Source organism: Nycticebus coucang, chromosome X (assembly GCF_027406575.1).
Source record: "Nycticebus coucang isolate mNycCou1 chromosome X, mNycCou1.pri, whole genome shotgun sequence".
NCBI classification, from domain to species: Eukaryota; Metazoa; Chordata; class Mammalia; order Primates; family Lorisidae; genus Nycticebus; species Nycticebus coucang.
Genome location: NC_069804.1, coordinates 157,628,584 through 157,653,946, shown reverse-complemented (window position 1 = coordinate 157,653,946; position 25,363 = coordinate 157,628,584). Strand labels below are relative to the sequence as shown.

The window sequence follows — 25,363 nt, the reverse complement described above, 5'->3', positions numbered from 1 at the left end:
AGCCACAAGCGCCACCCAATTTATAGATTTCTTATGAAAGCTATAACCCAATTATAGCCCAAGAAGAAGGGGAAAGGGAAGGAAGGGAAGGGAGGGGGGAGGATGGTGGCGGGAGAGTAATTGGTAGGACCACAACTATGGTGCATCTTACAAGGGTACATGGGAAATTTACTAGGTGTAGAATATAAATGTCTTAATACAATAACTAAGAAAATGCCGTGAAGGCTATGGTAACCAGTTTGATGGAAATATTTCAAATTGTATATAAAACCAGCACATTGTACCCCATGATTGCATTGATGTACACAGCTATGATTTAATGAAAAAAAAAAAGAAAAAGACTCCACATAATAAGGAACTGCCCAGCAGACAAGAGAGATAGATAATGGAGCTGACAAAGTTTCTCATCTCAGAAAGAGCAGCTACCTGAAAAGTGGCCTAAACCTAGAAGGTATCCTAGTATGTCCGGAACACAATAAGGAAGCTGACTAACCAAAAGATGGAAACAAACCAAACATCCACCTACCAAGTGGATAAACAGAATGTGATACAGTCATACAATAGGATATTACACGGCCATAGAAAGGAATGAAGTATTGCTATATATGCTACCATAGATGGAAAGAAGCCAGACACAAAAGGCCATGATTGTGATTCCTTATTTGAAATACCCCGAATAGGCAAATCTACAAACATAAAACTGGTGATGACAGAGATGGAAGCAGGGGGTGAGTGTGGGAGTGCAGTGGGATGGGGAGTTGTTTAGATAATGGTTACACAACCCTGTGAATGTACCAAATGCCACTAAACTGTTCCCTTTAAAACAGTTAATTTTACATCATGTGTGTGAACTTCACTTCAATACAAATAAATAAATTGCAAGGAAAAAATTGGAAAGAGATGTATGAACCAACAATATTTTTTTTAATTAGAAAGACAATAAAAAAAGTGTTAAGGAGGGAGCTGATTTTAAGGATCTTTTCACATTCACATCAAGCTGTCCAAACCTAGTACACCACATTTCTCACTGTATAGTACTGCAAACTGCAAAGGTCCTATGATACTGATTCTTCAACATCTAACATGAAAACTAGAATTCTAGAACTGTCCAGTATTTTCCCATTCCTGGCAATGACATCTTAAATTGGGGTCTATGAGTCTAAGACTCACATAAATGAACCAAAATTTAGGACACATATTCTGCTAAGTACCAAGTGTATTCATTGTCAGGGACAATTAAACATGCTAAAACATCCAGGATATATGGCTGCTGAAACTACAGCCCTCTCAATGACTCTAATATTCAAAGGATTCAAATAGTTCATCCTCAGAGGTTTTATATACAAAAAATAGTAATAGCATAATTGAATCTGTCTTTGAAACACACAATTCATTGCCAAATCTACTGAGCAGGTGAAAAGACCTCAGTGATGCCTACGGTCACTGGGATTTGAGAAGTCCCGCTCCCGGGAGTGCCGAGCCCTTTTATGCCTGTGGGATTTGTCTCGGCTCTTACTTCTGCTTCTGTGACTATGTCCTTCAGAACGCCCACTGTTCCGGCTAGAATGTCCATCGGAGCTTCGCCCTCTGTCCTTATCCCTGTTCTTTTCTTCTCTTGCCTCCTTCCTGCTTGAGGACTTGTGTTCATGCTTGGGTTTCTCCTTCCTCAGCTCCTTCCTCAGGTCCTCTGCTGCACCATGGCAGGTGGTCCTGACCTCGGGGGAGCCTGAGCAGTGCTTCCATCTCTCCCTGGACTCTGGCTTCTGAACTCTCTCAGTGTTCTTGCTGCTGAGCTTCTTAGGGCCTGGGTCATCCTTTTCCTTTGCTGCCTTGCTTCTGGGCGATGAAGAAGAGGAGGACTGCTTTGCCTGTATTTCCCGGTCAGTCTTCCCCTTTTCTTTCTTTCTTTTCTTTTTTTCCTTTTTTTCTAGAGGAAAAAAAGTGGGGGTGGGGGGCAAACAATAAGAAAAAGGTACAGAATTCCTTCAATACAAGTTCCATTCTTGGCTCGGTGCCTGTAGCTCAAGCAGCTAGGGCTCCAGCCACATACACTGGAGCTGGCAGGTTCAAATACAGCCCCAGCCTGCCAAACAACAAAGGCAACTGCAACAAAAAATAGCTGGGCATTGTGGCAGGTACCTGTAGCACCAGCTACCTGGGAGGCTGAGGCAAGAGAATAGCTTAAGCCCGAGAGTTTGAGGTTGCTGTGAGCTGTGATGTCACAGCACTCTACCCAGGGTGACAGCTTAAGACTCTGTCTGAAAAAAAAAAAAAAACAAGTTCCATTCTTCTCTGAGTACGTTACTTTAAGACAGGCATTGTAGTTCAAAATATTCCCATGCTAGGAAGTGGAGAATACACATAAGAAAAATACCTTTGGAAGCAGCATGAAGCTGTCATAGTCTAGATTTCAAGTGCCTCTGAGAAGTCAACTGGGATGTCTGCCACTCTTGATATGTCAAGTTACTATACAAGGCTACTCCATGCTAAATTACCACTTTAAAAACATTCTCTCCAAAAACACTCACATGCGTAGGTACAGGGGTTAGGACTTCAACATGCCAACTTGGGGGGATAGAGTTCTGCTCATAATACTATACTTCCACTGATCCCTCCCCTTTTCCTGATTAAAATAACGTGCCCCAGGCCTTCTCTCTCCACATGTAAGAGTTGATTACCAACTATCAGGGAACACTAGGAAGAGCATACACTAAAACAACCCAGAATCTTCTCTCGGATCTTAACGGTTTACCTTTTTTGTGCTTTTTTGTGGGTTTGTCATCTTCAGAGCCCTCAGACAAAGTCGGTGAGGGGGTGTGAGCCCCACAACCAATCTCCTGCAGCTTTCTGGTCTCCTCATCTAGTTCTTCTGAGTCCTTAGGAGCCCGATAGTTAGACACATGATCCACTCGGATAGTTCGCCCTTTGATCTAAGCAGACAGGAGATGCTTCAGCAAAGACAGCCTTTGTACCAAACTACACGAACCCAAGCAACAGAGAACCATGGTTTGAATCATACCCGTGACTTTCTTGCTAATTCTATCACTAAAGCAGACCTTTGCAACTGGTGTGTCTCAGCACATACTAGATACTAATACACTCAATCCTTAGGGCAACCAGGTGGGGGCCTGGGACAGCTGGAGCCCCTGGGGAAATTCTACCAGCAGCCTCACTGGTTTACTCCAGGGTGCCATATGAATAGCTTCGTGTTCTATGTGTGCCATTAAGTGAAAAAAGACTGAGAAGTACTACCCCAAAGCACAAGCATCAAGGAAGAATGTGAGAATTAAATGCACCATGGTGAATTACCCCAAACCTGTAACATTAGTTTAGAATTAAACGTACCTTGACCAGGCACAGTGTCTTACACCTGCAATCCCAGCATTCTGGGAGGCTGAGGTGGGTGGATTGCTTGAGCTCAGTAGTTCAAGACTAGCTTGAACAAGACCAAGACCACATCTCTATTAAAAATAGAAAAATGAGCCCGGCATTTGGGAGGTGCCTATGGTCCCAGGTACTTGAGGGGTGAGGCTAGATGATCACTCAAACCCAGGAGTATAAGGTTGCTGTGGGTTATGAAGCCAAGCAATTCCTGTCACCCAGGGTGACTGAGTGAGGCTCTGTCTCAAAATAATAATAATAATAATAATAATAATAATAATAATAAATAAGAGGGAAGGGAAGGGGTGGGACGAGATCTGAAGGGAAGGGAAAAGGGACCCGAAGGGAAGGGACTAAGGGAACTTACGGGACTGGACGGAATGAGACAGGATGGGAAGGTAAGGGAAAAGAAGGGAAGGGACCCAGGGAAAGGAAGGGGCCCGAAGGGAAGGGACAAAAGAACCCAAGGGAAGGGACAAAAGGACGGAGGAACCCAAAGGAAAGGGACAAAGGGACGAAGGGACCTGAAGGGAAGGAACAAAGGGACCCAAAGAGAAGGGACGAAGGGACTAGAAGAGAAGGAACGAAGGGACCAGAAGAGAAGGAACGAAGGGACCTGCAGGGAAGGGATGAAGGGACCCAAAGGGAAGGGACAAAGAGACCCAAAGAGAAGGGACGAAGGGACCCGAAGGGAAGGCACTAAGGGACCCGAAGCTATGGCACGAGGGACCCGAAAGGACGGGATGAAGGGACCCGAAGGGAAGGAACGAAGGGACCTGACCTGAGAGGAGGAAGGGAAGGGGAGGGGAGAGAAGGGAATGGAAGGGGCCCCTGGAAGGGACCCAGGGAATGGAAGGGATGAAGAGACCTGAAGGGACAGGACAGGAAGGGACTCAGGAAGGGAAGAAACACAGAGAAGGAAAAGAACCCAGGGAAGGGACGAGAAGGGACCCAAGAAAGAGAAGGTACCCAAAGGGAAGGCACAAAGGGACCCGAGGAACCTGAAGGGAAGGGACAAACAAACCCGAAGGGAAGGGACGAAGGACCGGAAGGGAAGGAACAAAGGGACCCTAAAGAAAGGGATGAAGGGACCCAACCAGAAGGGTGACAGGGAAGGGGAGGGGAAGGGTGAAAGGGGAGGGGAGGAGAAGGGTGAAAGGAGAGGGGAGGGGAGAGGGGTGAGGGAAGGGAAGGGGAGAGGGGTAAGGAAAGGGAAGGGGAGGGAAGGGAAGGGACCAGACGAAGGGACCCAAAAGGGACAAAGGGACCAGAAGGGGAGGGACGTAGGGACAAAGGGACCCGAAGAAAAGGGATGAAGTGACTCAAAGAGAAGGGACAAAGGAACCCAAAGGGACAAATGGACAGGAAGGGGAGGGATATAGGGATGAAGGGACCTGAAGGAAAGGGACGAAGTGACTCAAAGAGAAGGGATGAGGGGACCCGAAGGGAAGGGAGGAAGGGAGTCAAAGGGACACAAAGGGAAGGGACAAAGGAACCCAAAGAGACCCCAAAGTGACCAGAAGGGGAGGGATATAGGCACGAAGGGACCTGAAGGAAAGGGACGAAGTGACTCAAAGAGAAGGAACGAAGGGACCCAAAGGGAAGGGAGGAAGGGAGTCGAAGGGACGCGAAGGGAAGGGACCCAAGGACTTGTAGGGAAGGGAAGGGGCCCAGGAAAAGTAAGGGACAGGACGAAGGGACCCGAAGGGAAGGGACCCAAAGTGAAGGGACGAAGGGACCCGAGGGACCTGAAGAGAAGGGACTTGAAGGGAAAGGAGGAAGGGACCCTACGGGAGGGGAGGAGAGAGGAGGGAAGGGACGGGACCCAGGAAAGGGAAGGGACGATGGTATGTATCCAATAGGACAGGACAAAGGGACCAGAAGATGGGAGAAAGTGAAGAAAAGGGGAGGGAAGGGAAGGGACACAGGGAAGGGATAGGAAGGGACCCAAAGTGAAGGGACAAAGGGACCTGACGGGACAGGAGGAAAGGAAGGGGCGGGAAGGGATCCAGGGAAGGGACCCAAAGGGAAGAGACCCATGGGAGGAAGGGGAGGGAAGGTGAGGGGAGGGAAGGGACCCAGGGAAGGGAAGAGACCAAGGGAAGGGAAGGGAAGAGAAAAGAGAAAGACACAAACCCTGGGATGGCCTGGCAATCTAGAAGAAATTCTTGAAATCAAGCTTAATGCTACAGCTGCTTTCTCAACACAGTAATTAGGAAGAGGCAAGGTCAGACCAATAGTTGGGAAGGCAGAAGGAATTAAGAAAGGATCATTTTCTTTTTTCTTAACTCCCTCATATTTTACTCTATCCCTACCATAATAGCACTGGCTCACTCTGATTCTTGTGCTACATACGACTCACAACTGTCCAAGTGAACAACGGACACTTAAAAACATTCTGTTTTCAGGTAGATACAGCCTTATTCCATAGGAAAAGCCACCCAAAATTTGAAAAGTTTGGCTTTTATTATTCCAGTACAAGGTCAGATTTTTATTCTTACCCTGAAGCCTGAGCAGCTTCTGTCACCTAGCCTATTCCCCATTTTGAAACAATATTTGAAAACCTTCCTTTTACAGTGATTCCTTCTGACTGCTGGGTCCCTTAAAAAAAAAAATCAAGCCTAGAACCTAATCCCCTCCCCCCACCTCTATAATCTCTAACTATTTCATATTGGTATAATCAGTAACAAACTATCCAAATGAAGAGTTATCCTTTATCCTAGGACAATGTTCGTTTCAACTGCATCATTTTCCTAAACATATGCAGGGGCCCCATGGAGCAAAGATAAGACTGACTTGCCTTATCTCCTTCCCTCAGCTCAGTGCCTCACTTATAAGGGTGGGGATGAGAGGGACAGAAGAGAGAAGATTTTACAATGAGTTACTTCTGTGAAATTGTCCTCAGATTTTAGCTAGAGAATTCCCAGGGCCGAATGTGCGAGGTCACAGGAGATATAAGACAGGAATACATGGCTAAGTCTAAGGTCATGAGGCCATGATGAAACCCAAACCCCCTAACACGGAATAATATGGAAGAGCAGTGTTTGCTAGTCTCTTGTTGTCCAGTGCATCAGAGATGAGTGGAGGACAAGGAAGAAAGGTAAAAAACAGAGGCCTGGATGGGGAACAGGCCTGGTATCTACACTCCTACAGAGATAGTTTGCTAACGGGAAAAAACAATTCCTAGTAGGGCCATGAGACAAAAGAATTATTTTGTGGGATTACTTCCTGGCCAGTGTGTCTCTATACTTCCTCTGCAGCCCTCAGAATACACATAGCTGACCAGCTCTGTTCTGCTTGTGGGGACCAGGTAGAAAACAAAACCTAACACTACACATGAGAAGAGTCCAGCCAATACTGCTTAATAAGCACCCTTACCTTGATTCCATTAAAATTGTCAACGGCCAGAATTGTGCTCCTCTGGTCTTCATAGCAGAGGAAACAGAATCCTTTGGATTTCCCAGTCTTCTTGTCCCGCACGAGATTAATGTTAACAATCTCCCCGTATCTATTTATTTTTAAAAGAATAAGACATTATTGACTTAAAATGTAAAAACTTGCAGATTGGGTGATAAAACGAAATTCAAATAATATACTCTGTACAGCAGACACATTTAGAATAAGATGACATAGAAAGGTTAAAAATTAAAAGTCAGACAATAAAAGGAACGCTCAAGTAAAAAAACAGGTGGCTATATCAAGATCAAAGTCAAATTCAAGGCCAGAAAAAAAAACATTTAGTGGAATCAAGAAGTATTTTACATCGAAAAAGGTCCTAATATACATTTAAAGGTCTAAGTCATGAAACTTTATGCATCAATTAGGAAATCAAAAAATTTTAATTAAAAAACTATCAGAAATGCCAAGAAAGGTTCGGCGCCCATAGCTCAGTGGTTAGGGCGCCGGCCACATGCACTGGGTCTGGCAGGTTCAAACCTGGCCTGGGCATGCTAAACAACAACAATGACAACTACAACAAAAAATAGCTGGGTGTTGTAGCGGGCACCTGTAGTCCCAGCTACTTGGGAGGCTGAGGCAAGAGGATCACTTGAACCCAAGAGTTTGAGGTTGCTGTGAGCTAAGATGCCATAGCACTCTATCAAGTGTGACAAAGTGAGACTCTGTCTCACAAAACAAAACAAAAAAAATAAGAAATGCAAAGAAAAACTAAAAGAGAAAGTTATGAGAAAATTTAATGCATCACTTTAAAGCATATAACATAGAAAGTTGACAGAAATAAGATCAGAGAAATTAATAAATCAACATATAATTCTGTGATATAAATACAAATAATATTTATATTAATAAATTATAAATCCTACAAGATGAAGATTTATTTTTATGAACTCATGAAACATGTATTAAAACTAACTATAGATCACTTTTCAATAAACTCTAAGAAAACACTAGAACAGACTAGGTTCTCCAATCACAATGTTACCAAGCTGGAAATATTTTAAATAATGAATACCCTACTCAAACTTGAAACCTATCCTCATAACTAGATGAAGGGGGAAATGAAACAAACTAAAGAAAAACAAATCAATGTTATTTTGAAAATAACAAATGTTAGAATATATACCAAAATTTACAGAATATGGAGAAATCCATACTAAGGAAAATTTATAACTATAAGAATTTTATATTAAAAAATGAGTATAAGAAGGCAAAACCTAATGAAATCAGACAGGAATTAATAAAGATAAAAACAGAAATTAAATAGAAAAAAGTCTACCTCACTCATTATAAAAACAAATTTCAAAAAGTTGAAGCTTTATAAGTTAGAAATAACATCATAAAAATAAAATAGAAATTAATACTACATGATCACATACATATAGCTCAACCTGAAATCTAGCATCATTCTTAATAAATATTAGAGGTAATTCAGCTAAGGTTGGGAACTGTTTAACCCTATATTGAAGGTGTAAGCCAAAGTAATGAGATAAAACAGATAGAATAAATAAAAGGGGCCTAGCACGGTGGCTCATGCCTATAACTCTAGCACTCTGGGGAGACCAAGGCAGGCAGATCCCTTAAGTTCAGGAATTCTAGACCACCCTGAGCAAGAGTGAGACACTGTCTCTACTAAAAATACAAAAAAAAATGAGCCAGGCATTGTGGCAGGTGCCTATAGTCCCAGCTACTCAGGAGGCTGAGGCAGAAGGATCACCTGAACTCAGGAGTTTCAGGTTGCTGTGTGCTAGGCTGACACCACAGCACGCTAGCCTAGGCAACATAGTGAGCCTCTGTCAAGACAGGGAAGAAGGAGGGAAGGAGGGAGGGAGGGAGGAAGGAAGACAGAAAGACAAGAAAGGAAAGACAAGGAAGGAAGAAAAGAAAGACGGAAAGAAGGGAGGAAGGGAGAGAGGGGGGAAGGGAGGGAATGGAAAGGAGGAAGGAAAGACAAAGAACAACACACAGAAAGAGAGACAGATGGACAGACAGAAACAGAAAGACAGAAAGACAGATATATAGAAAGACACACAAACAGAAAGAGAGACAGAAAGACAGAAAAACAGAGACAGACTCACAGACAGATGGACAGACAGATAAACCAACCAACAGACAGAAAGACAGAATCACAGACAGATAGGCCGACAGACAGAAAGACAGACTGACAGGCAGATGGATAGAAAGACACACAGACAAACGGAAGGACAGACAGAAAGAGACAGACTGACAGAAAGATTGACATATGGAAAGACAGACTGACATAAAGATGGATTGACAGACCGACAGACATAAAGACAGAAAGAAACAGACTGACAGACATAAAGACAGACAGACCGACAGACAGAAAGACAGACCAACAGACAGAAATACAGACAGACAGACAGAGAAGGACTGACAGAAAGACAGACAGACAGAAAGACTGACAGAAAGGTGGCCTGACGGACAGACCGACAGAAATACAGACCAACAGACAGAAATACAGACAGACAGAGAAGGACTGACAGACTGACAGAAAGATGGCCTGACGGACAGACCAACAGACAGAAAGACAGACCAACAAAAAGATGGACTGACAGATGGATAGACCAACAGAAAGACAGACAGAAAGATGGACTGATAGACAGATGGACCAACAGACAGAAAGACAGAGAGAAAGAGACAGACGAACAGAAAAATGGACTGACAGACAGAACAACAGAAAGACAGACAGAAAGATGGACTGACAGACGGACAGACTGACAGAAAGACAGATGGACAGACATAAAGACTGATAGAAAGATGGACTGACAGACAGATGGACAGAAAGATGGACTGACAGAACGACAGAAAGACGGAAAGATGGACTGACAGATGGACAGGCAGAAAGATGGACTAACAGACCAAAAGACAGAAAGATGAATGAAAAAAAAAAAAAAAGACAGAAAGATGGACTGACAGACGAACAGACCGACAGAAAGACAGACCAACAAACAGACTGACAGAAAGATGGACTGACAGATGGACAGACTGACAGAAAGAGACAGACCGACAGAAAGACAGACCGACAAACAGAAAGATGGACTGACAGACAGAAAGATGGAAAGATGGACTGACATACGAACAGGCAGAAAGACAGACAGAAAGACAGACCGACAAACAGACTGACAGAAAGATGGACTGACAGATGGACAGACTGACAGAAAGAGACAGACGGACAGAAAGACAGATGGACAGACAGAAAGACAGACGGACAAACAGAAAGATGGAAAGACGGACTGACATACAAACAGGCAGAAAGACGGACTGACAGAAAGACCGACAGACAGAAAGATGGACTGACAGATGGACCAACAGACAGACAGATGGACAGACAGAAAGACAGACTGACAGACAGACGGACAGAAAGATGGACTGACAAAATGACAGAAAGGCAGACAGACTGAAAGACGGAAAGATGGACTGACAGACGGACAGGCAGAAAGACGGACTGACAGACCAAAAGACAGAAAGATGGACTGACAGACGGACAGACCGATAAACAGACTGACAGAGAGACAGACGACAGAAAGACAGATGGACAGAAGGAAAGACAGACAAACAGAAAGATGGACTGACAGACGGACAGAAAAACGGAAAGACGGACTGACAGACGAACAGGCAGAAAGAAGGACAGACTGACAGAAAGATGGACTGACAGATGGACAGAGACAGACAGACTGACAGAAACAGACAGACTGACAGACGGACAGACAGAAAGACAGATGGACAGAAAGATGGACTGACAGAATGAGAGAAAGACGGAAAGATGGACTGACAGACCAAAAGACAGAAAGATGGACTGACAGATGGACAGACCAACAGACAGACAGACTGACAGAAAGACAGACAGAAAGATGGACCGACAGACAGAAGTATGGACAGACTGACAGGCAGACAGACTGACAGACAGTAAGACAGACCAACAGACAGAATGATGGACTGACAGAGACAGACCGACAGACAGAAAGACAGATGGATAGACAGACAGACAGACAGAAAGACAAACTGACAGAAAGAAAGATGGACTGACAAACCAAAAGACAGATGGACAGATGGACAGAAAGACAGACAGAAACACAGAGACAGACAGACAAAAGGACAGACAGAAAGACTGACAGATGGACAGACAGACCAGCAGACAGAAAGACACAGAAATTCAGACAGACAAAAAGACAGATGACAGAAAGACAGACAGACACTGACGGACGGACAGATAGAAAGAAAGAAAGACAGACCAACAGATGAACAGACAGACAGAAAGACAGACCAACAGACAGACACACAGAAATACAGACAGAAAGACAGACCAACAGACAACGAGATACGGAAAGACAGACTGACACACAGACAACTAGACAAGAGACAGAAAGATCGACTGACAGACAGAAATACAGAGACAGACAGACAGACAGACAGACAAAAGACAGAACAGAAAGAAAGACAAAAAGACAGAAAGACAAAGACATACACACAAAAAGACAGAAAGAGAGAAAGACCGCTAGAAAGACTGACACATAGAAAAACAGACAGACAGTAAGAAGGAAAAAAAGGAGAGACAGAAAAACAGAAAGAAATACAGACAGAAAGACAAAAATATAGGCAGAAAAACAGAAAGACCAACAGGGGGTGGAGGGAGGGAGGAAGGAAGGAAAGGAGGGAAAGGGAAAAGGAAGGGGAAGGAAAGGAAAGAAGGAAGGAAAAGAAAGACTGGCTGGCTCAGCACCCGTAGCACAATGGTTAGGGCACTGGCCCCAAGCACCGAGGCTGGCGGGTTCCAACCTAGCCAGGGCCAGCTAAGCAACAATGACAACTGCAACAAAAAAAATAGCCGGGCATTGTGGCGGGCGCCTGTAGTCCCAGCTACTTGGGAGGCTGAGGCAAGAGAATCACTTAAGCCCAAGAGTTTGAGGTTGCTGTGAGCTGTGACACCACAGCACTCTACCGAGGGCAACATAGTGAGACTGTCTCAAAAAAAAAAAAAAAAAAAGACAGACAGACAGAAAGACAGACAGGAGAGACAGGAAAGACAGACAAAGACAGGAAATAAAGGGAAAAAAGAAAGAAATAGAAAGAGAGAGAGAGAAAAGACAGGAAAAACAGAAAGAAAGATGGAAAGAGAGAGAAAGAAAGAGACACAGACAGGAAAGACAGAAAGACAAAAGAAAGCAGGAAAGAAAGAAAGAAAGTAAAACTACTTCTGTTGCAGATTATATGTAATAGTATATAGATTAAACCTAAGAGAATCAGTGATAAACAATGATTAAAAACAAACTATGACAATTTGTTAAATAAGTTATACAATTAAAAAATCAATCACCCTCTTACATACAAATAATAATCAGAAGAAATACTAGAAAGGAAATCCCATTTATAATAACAAAAGATAAAATACTGAGAAGTATACCTAACAACAATGTACAAAGCCTATATTAAGAAAACTTTTTTAAAAATCTCCTAAAACAGTGGTTCTCGACCTTCCTAATGCTGCGGTCCTTTAATACAGTTCCTGTGGGTGGTGACCCACAGGTTGAGCACCACTGTCCTTAAAAAAAAAAAAAAAAAGCCAGGTGCTGTGGCTCACACCTGTAATCCTAACACTGGGAGGCCGAAGAGTGTGGATTGCTTGAGCTCAGGAGTTCCAGCCCAGCCTGAGCAAGAGCAAGATCCCCATCACTACTAAAAACAGGAAAAATAAAAAAACTGGCCAGGCATCATGGCGGGCACCTGCAGTCCCAGCTACTGGCAAGGCCGAGGCAGGAGGATGACCTGAACCCTAGAGTTTGAGGTTGCCGTGAGCTACGATAATGTCATGGCACTCTAACCAGGGCAACTGAGTAAGACTCTGTCTCAAAAAACAAACAACCAACCAAAAAAAAAAAAAAAAACCAACTAAAAAGTCACAAATACAGATTTGAACAAATATGAAGGCATCCCTTGCTCATGGAAAAGATGACTCAGTATCATAAAGATATCAAAATTTCCCCCAATATATAAATTTAATGTAATCTCAATAAAAATATTACTTTTTTTCCTAGAGCTAAGTTAATTTCAAAATTCTTATGGAAAAAAATAAACATGTAATAGCTAGGAATATCTTTTAAAAAAGAATGAAGGGGGGGCAGCGTCTGTGGCTCAAAGGAGCAGGGCGCTGGCCCCATATACCGGAGGCAGTGGGTTCAAACCCAGCCCTGGCCAAAAACTGCAAAAAAAAAAAAGAATGAAGGGGGGTAACTCCACCAGATGTTAAATATACTGAAAAGCTTCTGTGAGGAACCAGTGTGGCAAATGAATAGACAGACCAACAGAATAGAAATCCAAGAAAGAGACTCTTTCTTGGATTTATATGTGAGAAAACTAGTATATGGCAGGGTGACATCGCAATTTGCTAGAGAAATGGTGTTGGGACCAGACAGCAATTTGAAAAAAATAAAACATAAAACTGGACCCAAACCTTACACTGTAGAACAGAATAAATGGATCAGAAACTTCAATGTACAAAATGAAAACCACACGGGTGCAAGCACTAGAAGAGAACAGAGATGGGTAAGTGGGGAGAAATACTTTCTATTTACGACTCAAAAATCCTGAAACAATTTTTTTAAAAGATTGATAAATTTCACTAGATAAACATAAAATACTGAGGGGGAAACTGTAAAGAGAAAGGAGGAAGGAGTTTTGGGGGTGATGGAACTGTTCTGCATTCAAATTATGAGTTTGATTACACAAATTTATATATGTATTAAAACTCAAAGGGCTATACACTCCCCCCAAAAGTAAATTTTACCATATACTAATCAAACATATAAATGAATGAATGCATAAAATAAAATGATTTTGCTTAGCAAAAAAAGTTAAAAGATAAATGACAAAAAGATAACAGAGAAAATATTTATAATTTCTAATTGTAAATAAGTTATCTATAAATAAAATTTATAATTTATATTACAGATAAAGAACTAGAAAACATTTCTTTTGTTATAAAGGCCATCATCAGGACAACTGATAGAAAACTAAGTCTACTGATTAGATAACAACATTGTATTAATGCTGATTTCCTGAATTGGATCACTATAATGAGGTGAAACAAGAGAATGTTCTTATGGTTAGGAAATACACTGAAGAATATAGGGATATATGAAAATCACATCTGCAACTGACACTCCAACGGTTCAGAAAAAATTACAGTATGTATAGACAGAAATAATAACAAAGCAAATGTGCTAAAATGTTCACATCTGGGAATTTTTTTTTTTTTTAAGACAAAGTCTCATTATGTTGCCTTCAGTAGTGCCATAACTTCACTGCTCACAGCAACCTCCAACTCTTGGGCTTAAGCGATTCTCTTGCCTCAGCCTCCCAAGTAGCCGGGACTATGGAAGCCTACCACAATGCCCGGGGTGTGTGTGTGTGTGTGTGTATTTTTTTGTTGTTGTTGTTGCAGTTGTCTTTGTTGTTTAGCTGGCCCAGGCTGGGTTCAAACTCACCAGCCTCACTGTATGTGGCTGGCGCCCACATCTGGGAAATCTTGATGAAGTAGGTACAGGTAGCATACCCATATCTTTTTTTTGATACAGGTATTTTTTATACTATTTTAGAATCTTCCTCTTTTAAGCCTAAAATTATTTCAAAATTCAAATTAGAAAAATATATAGGAACTGGCTTGAAGGGATAAATGGGACAACTTAAGCATCAAGAAAGAATAACGATGGGCGGCGCCTGTGGCTCAGTCGATAAGGCGCCGGCCCCATATACCGAGGGCGGCGGGTTCAAACCCGGCCCCGGCCAAACTGCAACCAAAAAAAATAGCCGGGCGTTGTGGTGGGCGCCTGTAGTCCCAGCTACTCGGGAGGCTGAGGCAAGAGAATCGCGTAAGCCCAAGAGTTAGAGGTTGCTGTGAGCCGTGTGAGGCCACAGCACTCTACCGAGGGCCATAAAAGTGAGACTCTGTCTCTACAAAAAAAAAAAAAAAAAAGAAAGAATAACGATATCATATCTAATCTTTTTATTTTTTATTTATTTTTGAGACAGAGTCTCACTGTCGCCCTGAGTAGGTGCCGTGGCGTCACAGCTCACAGCAACCTCCAACTCTTGGGCTTAAGCGATTCTCTTGCCTCAGCTCCCAAGTAGCTGGGACTACAGGAGCCCGCCACAACGCCCGGCTATTTTTCTGTGGTTGTTGTTGCCATTGTTGTTTTAGCTGGCCTGGGCCAGGTTTTAACCTGCCAGCCTCAGTGTATGTGGCTGGCACCCTACCCACTGAGCTACAGGTGCTGTCTAATCTTTTTAAAAGTCCATAGTCTAAGTTGAGCATCCCTAATCCAAAAACCTGAAATCCAGAATGCTCCAAAATCCAAAACTTTTTGAGTGCTGAAATGATGACATAAGTGGGAAATTCTACACCCGATACCTGTGCTTTCTGATAGTTCAATGTACACAAACTCTGTTTAATAACAAAATTACTGGCTCGGCACCCACAGCACAGTGTTATGGCACCAGCCACATCCACTGAAGGTGGCGGGTTCGAACCCAGCCCAGGCCCCTAAATAACTACAACAACAACAAATAGCCGGGTGTTATGGTGGGCGCCTGTAGTCCCAGCTACTTGGGAAGCTGAGGTAAGAATTGCTTAAGCCCAGGAGTTAGAGGTTGCTGTGAGCTGTGACACCATAGCACTCTACTGAGGGAAATATAGTGACATTCTGTCTCAAAAAAATTACTAAAAATACTGTATAAAATTACTTTCAGGTTATGTGTATAAGGTGTATATAAAACAAATGAATTTCATGTAGAAACTTTGGTCCCATCCCCAAGATAACTCACTATGTATATGCAAATATCCCAAAATCCAGGGAAAAAATACCCAACATCTTGAAACACTTCTGGTCCTAAGCATTTTGAATAAGGGATATTCATGCTGTAATACAATATAGGACTAAGTGTTGTAGCAAAGAGTTAAATAAAATCCTTAATACATGAACATGGACTCATATAAAATCAACAGCAAAAAAAAGGAACACACAAGTAGAGAATAACTGGCCAAGGATATGAATAAACAATTTACAAAGAAAAATAAGTAATAGTAGGCTGCAAATTTATGAAAAGATGTTCAACCTCACTGTTGATGAAACAAAGGCAAAGTAAAATAATAATAAGAAACTATTAGGTAAGTATTTGTTTTCCAGCCTCCAGGACTACAAGTTTTTTTTTAATAAGCACTGTCGATTAGGGTTCAGAAAAATGGACATTCTAGTGAATGGAAATTGGTACAACCTTTCCAGAGAGCAATTTGGCAATATTTATATAATATCTTAAAAATGTTAACAAAGGGGTGGCGCCTGTGGCTCAGTGAGTAGGGCGCTGGCCCCATAAACCGAGGGTGGAGGGTTCAGGCCCGGCCCCTGCCAAACTGCAACAAAAAAATAGCTGGGCAGGCGGTGCCCCATGGCTCAAAGGAGCAGGGTGCCGGCCCCATATACTGGAGATGGCAGGTTCAGACCCAGCCCTGGCCAAAAACTACAAAAAAGAAAAAGAAAAATAAAAAAGAGGAATGATGCCCCATGATTATATCAATGTACACAGCTATGATTTAATAATAATAAAATAAATAAATAAATAAAAGAGAATACTTAAAAAAAAAAAAAATAGCTGGGCATTGTGGCGGGTGCCTGTAGTCCCAGCTACTCAGGAGGCTGAGGCAAGAGAATCACCTAAGCCCAAAAGCTAGAGATTGCTGTGAGCTGTGATAAAGTGAGACTGTCTCTAAAAAAAATGCTAACATAGTGATCCATATTCCTTTTTCCCTAAGGAAACCATCAGGGATGCACACAAAGATTATATGCTACAATGTACACTGCAATATAATTTATAATAGCAAACCATTAGAAATAATGCTTAACATTTAAAAAAAAATAAAGAAATATACCAAAATGTTAAGTATTTCCTTAAGATTATATTCTAGTTTTTCTTAATATCTTTTTTGCCAAAAGTTCTATAATGACTGTACATTACCTTCATATTCAGAAAACAAAGCATATTTGGAAAGCCATTGTTATCAATGGCAAAGACAATCTTCATGGAGAGCAACGCATATAGCCAGAATAGAGAATTAGAATGAACATATACACACACTAACTGCTCGACACTCAATGCCACTGCAACAGAAAACAGCTCCAAAATGGAAAGCTAGATCAGGTAGAGGTACCAGGAAGGGGTAGAAGTATAGGCTGCACCTGCTGTGAACTTCCTGACACTCAGAAGGTGGAGGAAGCAGAGTTTGTCCATGACAAGGCTCTCTGTCTGTGTGGGCCGCCTTGGGCCTCTACCACAGCCTTCTCACCAGTACTGCCCGAATCCTTTCCTACTGCCTGCTGCCCCACAAGCTACCCAACCATCCTGCCACAGCAATCCCTCTGCCAGGGTATGCTACCTGTGTGTGCTTGGCCAGCTCCTTTTCCTACAGTCCTCTGCCTGTACATGTTGCCCAACTTCTCTGAAATAGTCCTTTGCTCCTAAGGGCTACAAAACCCAGAGTTAGTGGCCCTCTACTCCTGTAAGATGCCATGGTCCTCTTAGCCTGTCTAACCACTCTGTTTAGCTCTGGAGTTATGTGTCATCTGCCCAGTCTTTCTCCTACCAACTGCTACTACCAGTGTGAGCTGCCAACACCTTCTCCCACCAAGTGCTCCTGCCATCATCCCATAGCAGAAATGAAGAATACACAGTCTCCTATTCATTCTTGTTCCTCATCAGCCTGTGATTCTCAGCCTCTGGGTAAAGAGACTGACTCTCCTAACGTTACACTTGTCTATAAACAAAGAAAGCAAACTACCACCTAAACCTTCTGTTTTTCCCCCAGTTCCTCTGTGCTTTGCCCCAATCCTACACTGCCACATAGGTGAGGATTCAAAAAGGTCCTGTGATCATGGGTTATCCCTAGTTTGCAGGAGCCAAGGTGGGATAGTAGAACTTCCTGAGAGTTCCAGACTGTTCCATAAGCCCAAGATGAACAAGCCTCCACGGGAAAAACAACAGAAATAGACCAGAATCTCTAAGACAGCCTTTCAAATTATCCAACTGCTGGGATCTTCCACCTGAGAGTATTCTAGAACCATGACCTGAGACTAGAGCAGAAGCTCCAGCCCTCCCCATGTAGGGATGCCATTCATTACACAATTAAAATAAATGGCTTTTATGATGCCACAAAATACATCATGGAAGCAAACTACTCTACTGACTCAGAAGGCAGGAAATGAAAGGGGACTTACTGTGAGAACACACAGATGATGTCCCCTTCGGTTAGTTCATAAGGAAGCCCTCCTAGAAGAAAAAAACATATTTCAGTTCAACAAACATTTACCAAGTATCTACTATGTACCATGCACTAGCCCAAGTGCTGGGAGTGCAAAGAATAAGCCACAGGGAAATCGCAGTCTGATGCAATGACAGAAATGCCAGTAGTACAGAAAAGGAAGTGATTAACTTTGGAAAGGTCAGTGTCACCACTAACCAAATTAATCTGATCACTTGGTCCTTCTCTTCACACCCAAAATCTTATGGCCAAAGCAGATAGCTTCCATCACAAAAGTCTTCTTCCACAAATATATCTTGAATTCACCTTCTTGTTAGCCACAAACTGCTATTATACAAAAGCTGTTTAATGTCTTTTTTGGGTTTTTTTTTTGCAGTTTTTGGCCAGGGCTGGGTTTGAACCCGCCACCTCTGGCATATGGGGCCGGCTCCCCAGTCCTTTAAGCCACAGGCGGCACCCTGTTTAATGTCATTATTAACCGCACCTACATACATACAGACTAAGGATTATGAAAACACTATTAAACATTTCATAGGGAGTAATTTCTCCTCCAAAAGTTTCTTTCCTCATCTGAAAAATGGGACTACTAGTCCTTACCTCACAGGATTGTGATAAGAATTAAATAAAAATGCATAATAAATGTTTAGCACAATATCTGGTATGATAACCTCTTTTTTTTTTTTTTTTAAACAAAGTCTCACTTTTTAACACTTGGTAGAGTGCCATGGCGTCACAGCTCACAGCAACCTCTTGCCTCAGCCTCCTGAGTAGCTGGGACTACAGGCGCCCGCCACAACACCCTGCTACTTTTTTGTTGCAGTTTGGCCGGGGCAGGTTTTGAACCCACCACCCTCAGTATATGGGGCCGGTGCCCTACCCACTGAGCCACAGGCACCGCCCACAATAACCTCTTTGAAGAGCAAAACTGTAGAAAGTGAATACAGGGATGATAATATGGTCACTGACAGACAGCAGGAGCCAAATATAGGAGGAAAGTGAATTCTGGGAGAGGAAAATGGGAGAGGAAGGTTAGCAATGAAATAGGGTAGTGGGCTAAGATCATGAGTTCTAGAATCTCACAGTTATTGCTGTTGCACTTTCTAGCAAGTGACCTTAAGGAAGTCCCTTAACTTCTCTCTACCTCAGGTTCCTCATATGTATAATACGTGTGTGTGTGAGAGAGAGAGACAGATAACAGTCTCTGAGCTTTAGCACGGTGAATGGGGAACAGTAACTCTCACAAGCACTATTTTGGCAGGGATAGCAAACCAGAAATGGGGGAGAAAAGAGGTATGGAACATGGATTCACCGGCAGACAGCAGATGGGTATAAAAATGATCAGCGATGAATGTGGGGAGGAGCGCCAGGAGAGAATCTAGGGAACGCTGCGGGAGAAAGATGAGGACCTTACCCAAGAAGATCCAGGCGCTGTCCTTGTATTCAGAGTGCCAGGACACCTTATCCGCCACCCCAAGCTGGACCTCTCGCTCATTCAGCTCGTTGATCAGCTTCACCTTAGTTAAAGGGCTGCACGGGGGGGAGGGGAGGCGAAAAAGCGGACAAATAAGTGCGGCCCAGTCAGAGGGGAGGAAGAGCAAAACTAGAGGACTAACTGTTCTGGTCGCCACGCCCCCCACCCCCCGCCTTGGGCTCACAAACGCTCTACCATCCTAGCCCCAGAGAGCCACTCTCGATCCCCGCTCCCACTTCCTCGGTGGGAAGTTCAGTCCTTACTTCATCTTCCAAAGTTCGCGCTCTGCAGTGAGGATTCAGCTTCCGGATGGGGCTGTGTGACGCCTGCGCCGCCCCGCCGCTGCATGCTCATTGGTGTCAGTGAGCTTGCGCCGGAAGAGCTTGGACGCGCCTAAAGAGGTGTTCCCGCCGGAGCGCGGCGCCTGCGCACTAGTTCAGAGGAGGCTTTCTGTGTTCTATGTGGTTCCCTCGCTACTCCCTTCTGTGAAATGGGGCAATGGTACAAGCCTGATCCGTTAAAAGACTCCTAGCTCCTGGACGATGCCTGGCACTGATTGGGTTAGCTGAATGAAGACTGAATAAGGTGCCTGATGTGGCGACTTTAGTTTATCCCTCGCTCCCAGTCCCACAGTGGGGCTCACACGCAGCCCCATCAAATGCAACCCTGTTCGGGACTTACAGTAGAAGAGTGAGGCAGATAGGTGAAATAGTAAATTATTTGTTGTCCCTCAACCCCAACACATAGGCAACTGATTAGTGTGCTTCTACAGACTGAATTGAATAACAGATTTGTGTGAGAGCTGCTACACTCACTCTTTTCCATAGACTCCTAGTTGAGCAGGAGGCAGAAGTTGATATTAAATAGCTAACAATTGAGCAGATAATATGATAAACTACCTAGATTTTTTGGGGGGGCGGGGACAGAGTCTCACTTTGTCGCCCTTGCTTGGTCGAGTGCTGTGACGTTTATAGCTCACAGCAACCTCAAACTTCAGGCGATTCTCTTGCCTCAGCCTCCCAAGTAGCTGGGACTACAGACGCCTGCCACAAGCGTGGCTATTTTTAGAGACGAGGTCTCCCTCTGGCTCAGGCTGGTCTGGAACCTGTGAGATCAAGCAATCCGCCCACCTCAGCCTCCCAGAGTGCTAGGATTACAGGTGTGAGCCCAGTGCTAGATGATGTGCGAAGTAATTTGCATGTATAGTCTCTCCCCTCTGGCAACAACCCCATGAAGTACACACAATTACCTTCTAAGGAAGGAATTAGCTTGAAACGTGATGTGCCTGCACCCATCAGATCAGGTTGATTTAATCAGCCTTCACTGAGCATCTATAGTTGTTCTGTATAGCTAAGGTCTGTAGACAGAAGTGTACAGATTTGTCCTCTTACTTCAAGGAGCTAATAATACAATTCAGGGACAAAGTGTATTTGCTCGATAGATTTCACTCCAGAAATATCAAGAAATCAGTAGAAGAGATGGTTGATATACAATGTGTGATTTAACCCATATTGAAAATTTTAATCCATCTTGCATGTTTCCCTATCAATACCTGGTCTTGGACCATGATTTTTTAAAAGTGAAGCTCCAGAGCTGGTAGTTCGCTCTGTAGGCCTAGCTCACTCAGAACATTAGATATTAGGGCCTTCATGGAAACATTATGATTATAATGACAACCATACTCTCAATGACTAACCATGGTAGCCAATGTCCTGACTAGAAGCAGAACAAAAGCTATCCACCAATGACAGTTTCTCGGGTGGTGCCTGTGGCTCAAAGGAGTAGGGCGCTGGCCCCACATACTGGAGGTGGTGGGTTCAAACCCAGCCCTGGCCAAAAAAAAAAAGACACTTTCTCTTTATTTTGTCTGTACCCCAATCCCCCACCTTTACTCCATTCTATACTGTTAGAATTTTCTTACTTTTATCTAGATATCATTTATATATTTTTTTATTTCAATTTGATATGAATGCATAAATGTTTTGGCTACATTGTTTTCATATTTAAGGGAACGTTCAAGTTGTAGATGAGCTCTTCACCCAGGGGGTGTGCTGTATACTCTTACATTGTGCACATTATGTGAGAACTTATGAATGCCCCTCTCTTCTTCCCCGTCCCCTCCTCCCCCTCACTTGAATATATCTGTGTTTTTCTTTCATGGGCATGTGTAGTTGTTTATATATTGGTTTCATAGTAGTATAGAATACACTGGATACTTGCTTTTCCATTCTTGTGATACTTTACTAAGAAGAATGTTTTTCAACTCCATCCAGGTAACTACCAAAAATGTAAAGTCTCCATACTTTTATGGCGGAATAGTACTCCAGGATATACATATACCACCATTCATTAATCTGTTCATGAGTCAGTGGGCACTTGGGTTGCTCCTATGTCTTTGGCAATTGTGAATTGAACTGCAATAAGCATTCTAGTGTAAATGTCCTTGTGGTAAAATTATTTTCTTTCTTCTGGGTAGATACCTAGCAATGGGACTGCAGAATCAAATGAAATGTCTACTTTTAGTTTTTTTGTTTGTTTGTTTTGTTTTTTTATTGTTTTTGCATATAGATCATAAATACATTTATGCTAATTTCAGTGTGTTGATTATTTGTACAAATTGGAGTGTTTACATCATACTAATCAATATAGCTTTCACCTCATTTACCCAATTACAATATTAGGACATTTGTGCTCTACACATGATAGAATCAACTTGTACTTGCAATGTGCTCCATAGTTGTGGTCCCCCTACTGTCCCGTACTATCCCTCCCACCCACTCCCATCCCTCTCCCTCCCCTTCCCTCCTTCATTTTAGGCTAAAATTGTGTTTCATTTTTCATATGCAAGTGTGAGTTATTATAAATTGGTTTCACAGTAGTACTGAGTACGTTGGATATTTTTTTCCATTCCTGAGATACTTTACTAAGAAGAATATTTTCCAGTTCCATCCATGTAGACATAAAAGAGGTAAAGTCTCCTTTTTTACTGCTGCATAGTACTCCATGGTATACATATACCACAATTTATTAATCCATTCATGGGTCGATGGGCACTTGGGCTTCTTCCATGACTTGGCTATTATGAATTGAGCTGCAATGAACAATCTGGGGCAAATATCTTTATTGCCAAATGATTTTTGGTCCTTTGGATATACACCTAGAAGAGGACTTGCAGGATCAAATGGCATGTCCACATTTAGATCCCTGAGAGTTCTCCAAACTGGTACTTTTAGTTTTTTGAGAATTCTCCATACTTCTTTCCATAGAGGCTGTATTAGTTTGCAAACCCACCAGAAGTGCAAAAGTGTTCTCTCTCCACATTCACACCAGCATCTGCAGCTTTAGGATTTTGTGCTATGGACTATTCTCACTGGGGTTAGGTGATATCTCAGAGTGGTTTTGATTTGCATTTCTCTGATAATTAGGGACGATGAACATTTCTTCATGTATCTGTTGGCCATTCATCTGTCTTCTCCAGAGCAGTTTCTATTCAAGTCTCTTGTCCACCGATAAATGGGATTGTTTGCTCTTTTTTGTTGATTAATCTAAATTCTCTGTAGATTCTAGTTATCAACCCTTTGTCAGAATCATACCCTGCAAGTATCTTTTCCCATTCTGAAGGCTGTCAGTTTGCTTTAGTTGTGGTACCCTGAGCTGTGCAGTTGCTTTTTAGCTTGATCTTGTTGCATTTATTTATTTATGGTGTTGCTGCAATTGCCAAAAGGGTATTCTTCATAAAATTTCCCAGGCTGATTTTGCAAAGAGTTTTTCCCACACTTTCTCTCAGATTTTTATTTTGTTGTGCCTTAAATTGTAATCTTTTATCTAGCAAGAGTCGATTTTTGGCGGTGATGAGAGGTGCAGATCCAATTTCAGTCTTCTATATGTGGCTAACCAGTTCTCCTGGAACCATTTATTAAAAGGGGATTCTTTTCTGAATGTGTGCTTTTGTTTGGTTTATCAAAGATCAGATGCCTGTATGTGGCTGGGTTCATCTCTAGATTCTCTATTCTGTTCCATAGATCTGTATCTCTATCTTTGCAGATATCACTTATATTTTTTATTGTCATGTTTTCTTTGCAAAAATATCATGATCTTTATTTTCTTGCTTTTGCCATATATATATATATATATACACACACACACACACACCATTTGACATATTTTCATCACACTGGTTAACATAGCCTTCCTGGAATTTTCTTAGTTATTATGTTAAGACATTTATAGTCTACATTTAGTAAGTTTCACATGTACCCTTATAAGATGCACGGTAGGTGTGATCCACCAATCACCCTCCCTAAGCCCATCCTTCCCCCTCCCCTCCCTTCCTCTCCTCCCCTTTCCCATATTCTTAGGTTATAACTGGGTTATAGCTTTCATATGAAAGCCATAAATTAGTTTAATAGTAGGGCTGAGTACATTGGATACTTTTTCTTCCATTCTTGAGATACTTTACTAAGAAGAATATGTTTCAGCTCCATCCATGTAAACATGAAAGAGGTAAAGTCTCCATCTTTCTTCAAGGCTGCATAATATTCCACAGTGTACATATACCACAGCTTATTAATCCATTTGTGGATAGATGGGCACTTGGGCTTTTTCCATGACTTAGCAATTATGAATTGGGCTGCAATAAACATTCTGGTACAAATATCTTTGTTATAGTGTGATTTTTGATCTTCTGGGTATATACCTAGTAGAGGAATTATAGGATTGAATGGCAGTTCTATTTTCAGTGTCTAAGTGTTCTCCAAACATCTTTCCAAAAGGAATGTATTAATTTGCATTCCCACCAGCAGTGTAGAAGTGTTCCCTTTTCTCCACATTCACATCAACATCTCTGGTCTTGGGATTTTGTGATATGAGATAATCTTACTGGAGTTAGATGATATTTCAAAGTAGTTTTGATTTGCATTTCTCTGATGACTAAGGATGAGCATTTTTTCATATGTCTGTAGGCTATGTGCCTGTCTTCTTCAGAGAAGTTCTCTTCAAGTCCTTTTCCCAGCCTGAGATGGAATCACTTGTTCTTTTCTTGCTAATATGTTTAAGTTGTCTATGGATTTTGGTTATTAAACCTTTGTCGGAGACATAACCTGCAAATATCTTCTCCCATTCTGAGGGCTGTTTGCTTGCTTTACTTATTGTGTTCTTGGCTGTGCAGAAGCTTTTTAGTTTGATCTGGTCCCAGTAGTGTATTTTTGAAGCTGCTTCAATTGCCCAGGGGGTCCTCCTCATAAAATATTCACCCTGACCGATTTCTTCAAGAGTTTTCCCTGAACTTTCTTCTAGTATTTTTATAGTTTCTTTATGTCTTAAGTTTAAATGTTTAATCCAGTGAGAGTCTATCTTAGTTAATGGTGAAAGGTGTGGGTCCAGTTTCAGTCTTCTACAGGTCGCCAGCCAGTTCACCCAGCACCATTTGTTAAATAGGGAGTCTTTTCCCCACTGAATGCTTTTAATTGGCTTGTCAAAGATCGAATAATGGTAAGTAGCTGAGTTCATCTCTTGGTTCTCTATTCTGTTCCAGACATTTACCTCTCTGTTTTTGTGCCAGTACCATGCTGTTTTGATCACTATTGATTTATAGTATAGTCTGAGGTCTAGTAGCGTGATTCCTCCTGCTTTGTTTTTTTATTTCTGAGTAATGTCTTGGCTACTTGCTTTTGTCTTTAATTCATTCATTAAATATTTATTGAGCAGCTACTAAGTGCCAAACACTGTTC

At 42.3% G+C, this 25,363-nt stretch overlaps 1 protein-coding gene across 1 annotated transcript; it reads right to left on the bottom strand.

Annotated features, from left to right (window-relative positions):
• Positions 1–1,255: 1,255 nt before the first annotated feature.
• RBMX2 (RNA binding motif protein X-linked 2) lies at positions 1,256–19,974 on the bottom strand. Its single transcript, XM_053579622.1, has 6 exons — positions 19,898–19,974; positions 19,575–19,690; positions 18,120–18,171; positions 6,760–6,889; positions 2,753–2,930; positions 1,256–1,927 (listed from the first exon to the last, which is right to left on the bottom strand). Exons 1-6 carry the CDS (start codon positions 19,900–19,902, stop codon positions 1,425–1,427), a joined length of 984 nt encoding a protein of 327 aa, XP_053435597.1. The 5' UTR covers positions 19,903–19,974; the 3' UTR covers positions 1,256–1,424.
• Between the last annotated feature and the right edge of the window lie 5,389 nt (positions 19,975–25,363).